Below are 9135 nucleotides of genomic sequence, written 5' to 3'. Positions count from 1 at the left end.
ATGCAGTAGTGCAATTCTCACACAGACAGCTGTGTACCCAGGGAGAAATGTAAACAAAGCTTCATTAATAGAGTTAAGGGTGGGGCTGCACAAGACTGCCCTACATAATGAATGCAAATTTCAATCCCTAAAATGCTACTGAGGAAAGCCAGGAACTGCATGGGAACCATTACTCTAATTCTACAGCCATAACCCTCCTCCCTTTAGGATGCCAGCACATTATTTATTATTTTGTGAATGAGGTATGTTTTGTCTTTTGTGACTTAAGTTGGATATGGGAAAATTGTTTGAGGAAGCCCCTTAGTATATTACTAATTTCTTTAATGGAGACTGCATCTGGAAACAAGGAGGGAGAGGTAACTTTATGTCCAATCTGATATGCAACTCTCAGCAATGGTGCTACCCTGATGCTATTGAGGGGCCATGGGAAGCTCTGATCTGGAATTACATGGCATACAGAAAATAGTAGTCTAAGGAGAGTACAGTTATGTTCTGTGTTTTTCTTCACATCTCTGTAGGCTATCAACGTGAGTTGCTAAAGAGCATAAGAGTTAATAATTTATTCAGAATGGACAATTCAGCAGCACAAGTTTAATACATACATAACCTCAGCCAGCTTCCACAACTCAATTCAGTGGGGCACTAAGATAGAGTACCCACAATTTTTTCAGCATGAGGCATACAAACACCTTGCTTATAGCAGGTTCCTAAGGTTTTTAAACAAACAAAAAACACAGCTCTGCGTAGTCTCCTATCTCCACAGCTACCTCCTCCATCCATTCACTGATACCTAACAATTGCTTCCCCATGTAAGACTTCTATAAAGGTGCCAATGGAACTTCATCACTTCAAAGAACCCCAATCACAGAGTGCAACAGTAAAGGGGTTAACTATGAATTCTGAATTATAACCTTTTAGTTTTTAAAATAATTAACAGTGAAAGGTTCCTGACACTTCAACTAAAATAGCTGAACCTCCTCTTATTGCCAAAGAAAAGAATGCCACTTCCCACAAAACAGGGACCATGATGGCTTGGATAGCTTTTCCATTCTAGAAGTCAGATATTCTTAGAAATGAAGCTGTGAATTAATACCTCCTTGAAAGTCTGTGCGTTCTTACTGCCCTTGTGTGTAAGTTCTCAAGATGTAGGATACTAACACATGATGCCCCATTAATGATGATCTCTGCAGGTGATTGTAGTCTTCGGTTTCCATACTAGTCAGTAAGTTCCAGATCAAATTTGGGGTACAGCTCCTTTGTGGTGATCCCTCTGATCGTGGCTAGAAAGGAATCGATACCACAGCTTCCATTATAGATTGAGAAGCAGATTAGTCAGCAAAAGTTTTATCTAGCTGCCTGGTTTCTAAAGAGTGAGTTTAGGCAGTGGAAAAGACCTCTCCCCAATTCTAGTTGTCAAAGACCTTTCCAATAGCTAAGAGCCGAGTCCAAAAATCTCTAACTTAGATACCCCTCCCTCCACCATTCCTAACTGCAGGATTTTTTTCAAGTCTTGTGCAGTGCAGCATACACCACCCTCAGGGCTATCTATCCAGTACAGAAGAATCACCTTTGATAATCCACAGAAAAGCACTAGCAGTCATCAAGTGACAATTTCACATCCCACTCAGAGGATCAGGAAGAGACACTGAATAGCCCTCTGTGGTTCTGTCCCTCTGTTGGGAAGATCCCAATGGGTTCATGACAGATGTATCTGTGCTTGAATATGGGATTTAACTATAGAATCCTAAAATTGAAGAATGTTAAAGATAATCCCTAGGATTGTAGCTTTCCCTCTTCTGTAATGAAACACATGGAACCATTTACTGAGAAAAGCTGCAGCCTGCCCTTCTTACCCAACTTGCCCAGCAGCATCTGTCCAGTGTCTTTAATATCATTGTACTCATGAAGCCAAGAGATATGTTTCTCCAATTCCTCCAGGCTGTAACCTCTGTAACAGCAAACCCAGAAAGGTCACAATGACACAGAGCAAATACTGCTGCTTTGCCACATTTGTTTAGCAGAGACAAGATACTTGTGAGAGATACCAGAACCTGCCAAAACCACACAACATGCCCTGTTGCCTACAGGACTCTGAAGGCAAGAGCTCAGTTTTAAAATCCATTGGCAGGAAGGATGAATGGGGGAGCACAGTCTGCATTCCAAGGGCTGTCACAGATCAACTCTCCCAGTAACAAAATATAGCTTAAAAATAGTTCTCAGAATTAGGTATAAACAAGAATAAGTAATCTTTGGCAAATATGATAAATAGGTCTAGCTGATTTGTTGGCAAAAGAAAGAGTTAAGGAATTGGGCTGCTTACCCAAGATGGCAGGAAATAGCAGATCTTTGAATCAACCTCACTGTTCCTTTTATTTGTACCTGCCTAATCTGTCCTATGCACTGTGTGTTATCTGTATTAGATAACCCGCAGGTTTCACAGTTTATAACCCACAAAAGGCACAGCTTCCAATAGTTAAATCAGAGTCCTTCCTCAAGAATCTTGCTGGTAGGCAAGACCCACGATAACTTCCACCCAATGCTGCATCACTGGAAGTCATGCCATGGACTTCAATATCCTTTAGATAGCTCCCTTCATTCCAAGGTGTTTTACAGATCACTTGCCCACCATGGAAATATAGCTGTGTCTGGGGTGCAAGATGTGACCTGATGCTAAGCCAGCTCATATAAAGCATAGAACAAGAAATTAATATTTCCAAGTGAAACATCAAGGGGAATTTAGGAAGGCAGACTGTAATTTAATCCAAAATGAAATCTGGCCAGGACAGAGTGATCACCATGACAGTACTTCTAGTAACACTATGTCTTTTAGCACCACGATGCAGAACAGCACCACCTACTGAATCACAATTATTACTCCCTGCAACATTCAGGTTTTCCTTAAAGGTCTCCAATCCAAGTACTGATCAAATGCAGTCTTGCTTTGCAAAAAACAGACAAGGTACTTGGTTCAGTTTTATAGCTGAATGGCCTTGTAATTCAAACAATGCTAAAATTACTACTATTCCTAGCTAAACAGATTTTGGTCACAGTGCAATATCAGTGCCACCAACATGAGGTGGCAGTTTCCAACTCTGACACTTGGGCTTTGTTTTGAAAAGCAAACAAAACCCCCCCAGGCCTCATGCTGAATGTAAAACTATTCAAGGACATACTCAGCCAAAAGCTGTGCAATTTCCTGGTCCAGAGCAAGGTCCTTCTTTTTCAGTTCTTCAACTTCATGCTGTAAGGCTTCCTTATTGGCTCCTTCTGATTGACAGGCCCTGGGAGACTGGATCTGTAGGGCAGAGACTGCTTTTAACATTCCACTAATTCAGCACTATGGGAGATACCACTGTGCCACAGGGAACTGATCAGAAGAGATATTAAATATTTGTTAGTTTATTCCTGAAGTATCACTTAGGTGAAAAGGGAAAACAGGACCTCACAGTGAAAACCCTAAACTAACTTATGACTCTATTTAATGCCAGCCAGCACCATGTAGTTTGTGAACTCTTCAAAGCAGAGGATGTATCTTACTCTATAAAGCATTTAAAAATAAACTCTCAGGAAGTCAGTATCTAGCCCCAGAAGTGTATGTATATGAAGTAGCACTTGTTGAGTAGTTCAAACTGTGTAAGAACTCAGGAGCAGCTCTCCTATTGATTGGATGACAGATCTACCCTGCTAGAGCACTAAGGTAACTAGCAATATTTTTCCCCAGGGAAAATATCTGTTGCTGAACCAATCTGAACCACCACAAATATTAGGACCAACTGCTGTTTCAGCCAAAAGAGAAAGGATTAGGATTAGGGGGCTGGTGCACAAAATTTATGAGGAGAGGCTGAGGGAACTAGGCTTGTTTAGTCTGCAGAAGAGAAGAATGTGGGGGAATTTGATTGCAGCCTTTAACTACCTGAAAGGGGGTTCCAGGGAGGATGGAGCTAGGCTGTTCTCAATGGTGGCAGATGACAGAACAAGGAGCAGCGGTCTCAAGTTGCAGTGGGGGATGTCTAGGTTGGACATTAGGAGAAAGTTTTTTCACTAGGAGGGTGGTGAAGCACTGGAATAGGTTACCTAGGGAGGTGGTGGAATCTCCATCTTTAGAGGCTTTTAAGCTGTGGCTTGACAAAACCCTGGCTGGGATTATTTAGCTGAAGTTAGTCCTGCTTTGAGCAGGGGGTTGGACTAGATGACCTCCTGAGGTCCCTTCCAACTCTATGATTCTATGATGATTCTATGACTAAATGAGCCATGAAGACTAAACTATCCTTTTCACTAGAAGCCATCTCTCCAGGATAGATGTGAACCCATTTACTCTGAGATATGCCCCCAGATATCCTAGCACCAAATATGAGACTGCAGTGCCAGTGTGGATTTGGCTACATGGATATGGATCAGGTGCAGCTCTGCAGTGTGGATACTTGCAAGTGCACCTGGTAAGCACAGGTTCACCAGCATGGGAACCTAGATATGGGTATGCTCTCCAGTATAGACATTCCCTTAAACATAATAGTTGGCAGGATCTTGCTCTGCTGCTACCTTTGCTGCGCCTGCTCTGTGAATACACAGCTTCCATACTGATGGCTCAATGTGACTGACACTCACACTAAATTCATATGGCGGTAATGCATTATGTGAAGTTTAGTTTCTCTCTGTGCACCAGAAGGGATAGAAGCATTGAAGATGAAGGATACCACTGCCCTGTATCTACACATTAACGGGCAGAAAATCTAAATTCTACTCTGTGCCTCACTGTGATATCTAGCATGAGAGAAAGCTGATCCATGTAACCAACTGCCTTAGCTGCTGTTATACTCTAGAAGAGAGAGACAGCGAAAGGCCAGGATACCCGACTGGGATACTGTCATGGATGAGAAGGGTAGGAGTCCACAGAACCCCTTGCTCTAGTCCAGGGCAGCATTGACTTTGGAGGTAAAACCATCCTCTTCTCAAAGGGGCAGAAGAGATCATAGAGACACTTACTGGAGACTTGAAACCTGCACTGCAATTTCTCAGGATTCCAATGGGTGTCCTGGATTAAAACAAAACAAAACAAAACAAAATTACCATTTTGAAAAGCATGAGCGTAGCCTGACAGAACCAGGCAGCCCTAGCCTGCGTACACCTTTCAGTAGGGAGAGGAGTGGCAACCTCAGAAGGCTGATGCTCTCAATATCCACAGCAAGGATCACATTTCTCTTAGGACATCTTCAAGCTGTGATATGCACCGGGTTGGCAATTGGGGGCATCCCATCCTGATGAAGAGGTTCCCTCCCTGAGGCTTGGGAAAGTCAGTCCCACAAAATCCCTTGGAAAGGGAGGAGAGGGGCATGTCATCCCTCTAAGGATCCAAGGCGGCTGCACTTCGGGACAGGTCACGAAGGTCTCAACCCCAGAGGGCTAGGGAAAGGGTGGTCTGGTCACTCTGTACACTGATGAGAGCACCTTCAAGGGCTGGAAAAGTCCCATCCCTGTAAAGAGCTCCATATGAGATAGGCACAAGGGAAGTCACAGTCCCGTAAGAGCTGGGGAGAGGAAGGGATCCATGCCCCCGTGAAGAGCACGGGCGATACATCCCTTGAAGACAGGCCTAGGGGGTTATATTTAACCTTCTCATACCGCCTCAGGAAAGGCCTAGGTGACGGCCCACTCCTCCCTCGCAGCCCTGTGCTCTGCTCCCCCTCCCCGCAAAGTGCGGGTCCATGCTCCTGGTTATCCAGCGCTGCCTGCAGGACAGACGACCTGGAATCCGCCCCAAAGGCCTCATTACTTCCTTGCATGCTGGAAGGAAATTGTAGATTCACTCCCTCCCGTAGTGCTTGTTGGGATTTGTAGTTTCTGAGGACTTCACGAGGGCATTACCTTCTGGGATTTGTAGTCTAAAACCTCCGTTGCATACTGGGATTTGTAGTTTCTGAAGGATTAGCCTTGCCCTTGGAGACAAGCGATCAAGATATTTTCTTCTATTATTTATGAAAATTTTGTCACCGTACCACAACTTTATTTATTCTTTTTACCTTTGATAAACGTATTTGCTTGTTAAATAGTTGTTAGAGCTGAAGACTGGGATTTGGGAAGCTGGATTCTATTTCCAGCTCTGCCACTAACTTGCTGTGTGACCTTGGACAAGTCACTTTCCCTGAGTGAGCCTCAGTTTCTTGGACCTAATATTATGTGACTTTAGTAACTTGAGTAATAGCTGTTTATTATTTGTTAAGTGCAGAAATTGTGGTCAGTGTCACACAAGATAAAGAATAAGAGTTAAGGTTTCAAGGTTTTAACAGTACAAGCTACAAGAACAATCTGCTACAACACTCAAAATCCTACCTGCTGCTATTACAAATCACTTCTGAAGTCTACATATGAGGAAGAATATACTAAGGGTTATGTAGGAAGGAGTTCTTATAGCATTCTGTTCACAACACAGTAAATTTAGAGAGCTCTTCTTCATCATTTGACATACTATTGGGAGAGAGAGCCCAGCAGCAACAATTTCCATTAATCCTCCAAAATCATATGATCCATGAGTAAACACTTTCAAGGTCCATGCAACTGCTAACTTCCTTTTTGTGTTAATAGTGTTGGCATAGCCCTGAAAATAGACAATGGAGAATCACATGGTAGTAGTACAGCAGCCTGTTTATCAAGCATTTTTCACAACACTTGAAGCCTTTGTATCAAGCTTTTATCCTTACACTTAGGTCTTTGAATATTTGATGTTACTAATAATAATACTTAATACTTATGTAGCACTTCAAAATGCTTTATAAAATAACCAATCAGTCATCCCAACACACAAGTGAAACAGGATAAATTGAAGCTAATGCACCATTTGCCATGTTTCTTAAAAAATCTGGAAACAAAAATCTAGAAATCCTTCTGTGCTGTCATTCTGTTCCATGATTAATTTTCTCAAGGCTTAGAAAATCTCCTGAGTGTCTGAGCTCTTAGTTCTTAAGAAAATTCATTTTCTAATAACTAATTTTAACAATATATTCCTAATGACTTTTCCAGAAAGATATCAGAGTACTTTACAATTGATATATGAGCTACACACACTGAACATTTTACCCACCATTGAAATGCAGCCATCAATGGGGTGAAATGCAACTGCTACTTAATAGCACACTCCCCAACATTTAAGAATACAAAGTGAAGAATATATTTTTCCATTTGAAATGGCAGGTGGAGTTTTAGGTCGGGGCAGAATATAATCATAATTATAAGAATGTGTCCTGGCACCCATGTAAACACCCCAATGCTTATAAAAAGTGCCATAGGAGTTTTAAGGTTCACAAGTAGCTAGAACCTTGATTTTACATTTAAGCCAAAAGGCAGTATCTCTTTAAGCACAACATCCCTTAACAGTCTTTAGGAAACTGTCTCAGCACTGGCTCAGAGGGAAAAGAGTGCCATTATTACCACTTCCTACAGCACACATACCATGCCTGACTGTAGTCAGTACTGACTCAGAAGAAAAGACAACACCTGCAAAAATACCAGCACCACTTCTAGAAACCTTTGAGTATTCCTTTGAAATTTCCTCTCCAAGTATAGCCCTAACTGAACATTCCTCTCAACATCCCAACTGGACAAAACGTGGGATAAATGTTCAAAACACATGACATCAAAAAACAGCAGCTGGTTAAAGTAGACTCTGAGTTAAAAATGGGTCACATTTCACAGCATTTGAAAACCTGCATCATACCTAACTGGTCATCTGTTTCGCCTACATTCCTATTCTTACTGGTGTGCTTCACAGTCACATCTCCCTATGGGAAGGTTAATGGAGCATGCCAAAGGCAAGTTAAGAGGACTGTTTTTATTTCGTCTTTTGGGACACTGAGCATGCAGGGTAGGAAGAGATTCCTGTCTATATCTTCCCTATCTGAACAGGTCTATATCTATTGAATTTATGGTGGTGGTGTTCATATCCCATATCAGCAAGACAAATAGTGGAGACTGTATACTAGACTCAGAGAACCAATGGTCTGATCCAGTGTGCCAAATGCTTCTGTATGCTCCCCTTGAAGAAACTGAGCCAAATTGGGAAGGTGCATGAATTTTAATTTCATGTTAAGGAGCAGAAAAAAAGCAACACCCTTCACATGCCATGAGTTCCAGAGATAGGACAGTGATTAGCATAGTATTAAAACCTAGACTGATTTGATAGGACTGGATGAACAGGAGAGTCCTGCAGAATAGTGGTGGGAAGATATCTGCACCACTTGTACATTACATGCCCATACTGGCATTAACATGGTGCAGACGGACACAATAAGTAGCTCTGCTGGATTCAAATATAAGTGACACAGTGGCATGATTGCCTCACCCCTTTGGGAACATTTTTGTGTGGGGGGCGAGATGTGTTACAGGTTTTCTAAGGCAGTGGTTCTCAACCAGGGGTACCCGTACTCATAGAGATACGCTGAGGTCTTCCATGAGGTACGTCAACTCATCTAGCTCAGTTGTTTTTCAACCTAGGGGTCGTGAGCCCCAGGAGGGATCACAGGATGCGCTTAGGGGGAGTCACAAGTGCAGGGCTGGCATTAGGGGGTGGCAAGCAAGACAACTGCAGGAGGCTCTATGCCACAGGGGGCCCGACAAAACTAAATTACATTCTTCAGCCCTGGGCAGTAGGACTGGGCCTCAGACTCCTGAAAGGGGTTCAGTAGTCAAGAAAGGTGGAGAACCACTGTCTGTTCCAAGGGGACCAAACAGTGATAATCATTGTAAACTTCTCTAGGGTAAACAAGGTCCTAGAGAGAAATATCAAATGAACCCTTGGGGACTCACCTAAAATAGCCTGGGATGCTAATCAAAGGTTCAAGGAAAGAGTGGGCCATTGGGCTCAGGAGAGCAGTGTGTGCATGGAGGCGATAACGGACCATCATCCTCTTGCCAGCATGTAACCCAGAAAATACTGTTTAGCAGGAGTTAAGGTTCAGGGACCACACTGGTACCGTGTGGGAAGAAACCCCTGCCCTTCGGCCGCACAGGCCCCCAAGCTCCAGTCACACCCACACTGGCGCAGGCCATTTTGGAGGGGATGGTGAGCGCTGTGGGGTGAGTGTGGGTGCCAAGGGGATCCCACTGAAGCAGAGGTGCGGAGCAGCATCCAGGAGGGAGAGCACC

The 9135-nt window shown here is 43.1% G+C and overlaps 1 protein-coding gene across 1 annotated transcript; it reads right to left on the bottom strand.

Annotated features, from left to right (window-relative positions):
* Positions 1-514: 514 nt before the first annotated feature.
* On the bottom strand, positions 515-5787 carry SWI5 (SWI5 homologous recombination repair protein). Its single transcript, XM_067542101.1, has 5 exons — positions 5620-5787; positions 4984-5032; positions 3174-3295; positions 1854-1948; positions 515-1280 (listed from the first exon to the last, which is right to left on the bottom strand). The coding sequence occupies exons 1-5, from the start codon at positions 5778-5780 to the stop codon at positions 1216-1218; spliced, it is 492 nt and encodes a 163-aa protein (XP_067398202.1). The 5' UTR covers positions 5781-5787; the 3' UTR covers positions 515-1215.
* Between the last annotated feature and the right edge of the window lie 3348 nt (positions 5788-9135).

The sequence above is a fragment of the Emydura macquarii genome, unplaced genomic scaffold (genome assembly GCF_026122565.2).
Source record: "Emydura macquarii macquarii isolate MOO-44397 ecotype Brisbane River unplaced genomic scaffold, CSIRO-AGI_Emac_v2 contig_691, whole genome shotgun sequence".
NCBI lineage: Eukaryota > Metazoa > Chordata > Testudines > Chelidae > Emydura > Emydura macquarii.
This window is presented reverse-complemented; position numbering and strand designations above follow the sequence as displayed.

Coding starts and splice junctions, on each gene's coding strand:
- SWI5 (XM_067542101.1), bottom strand. CDS start 5,780: ATGCAAGGAAGTAATGAGGCCTTTGGGGCGGATTCCAGGTCGTCTGTC. Junction 1,949..3,173: donor ATTGCACAGCTTTTGGCTGA/GTATGTCCTTGA, acceptor TTGCTGTTACAG/AGGTTACAGCCTGGAGGAAT. Junction 1,281..1,853: donor GATGCTGCTGGGCAAGTTGG/GTAAGAAGGGCA, acceptor ATTCCTTTCTAG/CCACGATCAGAGGGATCACC.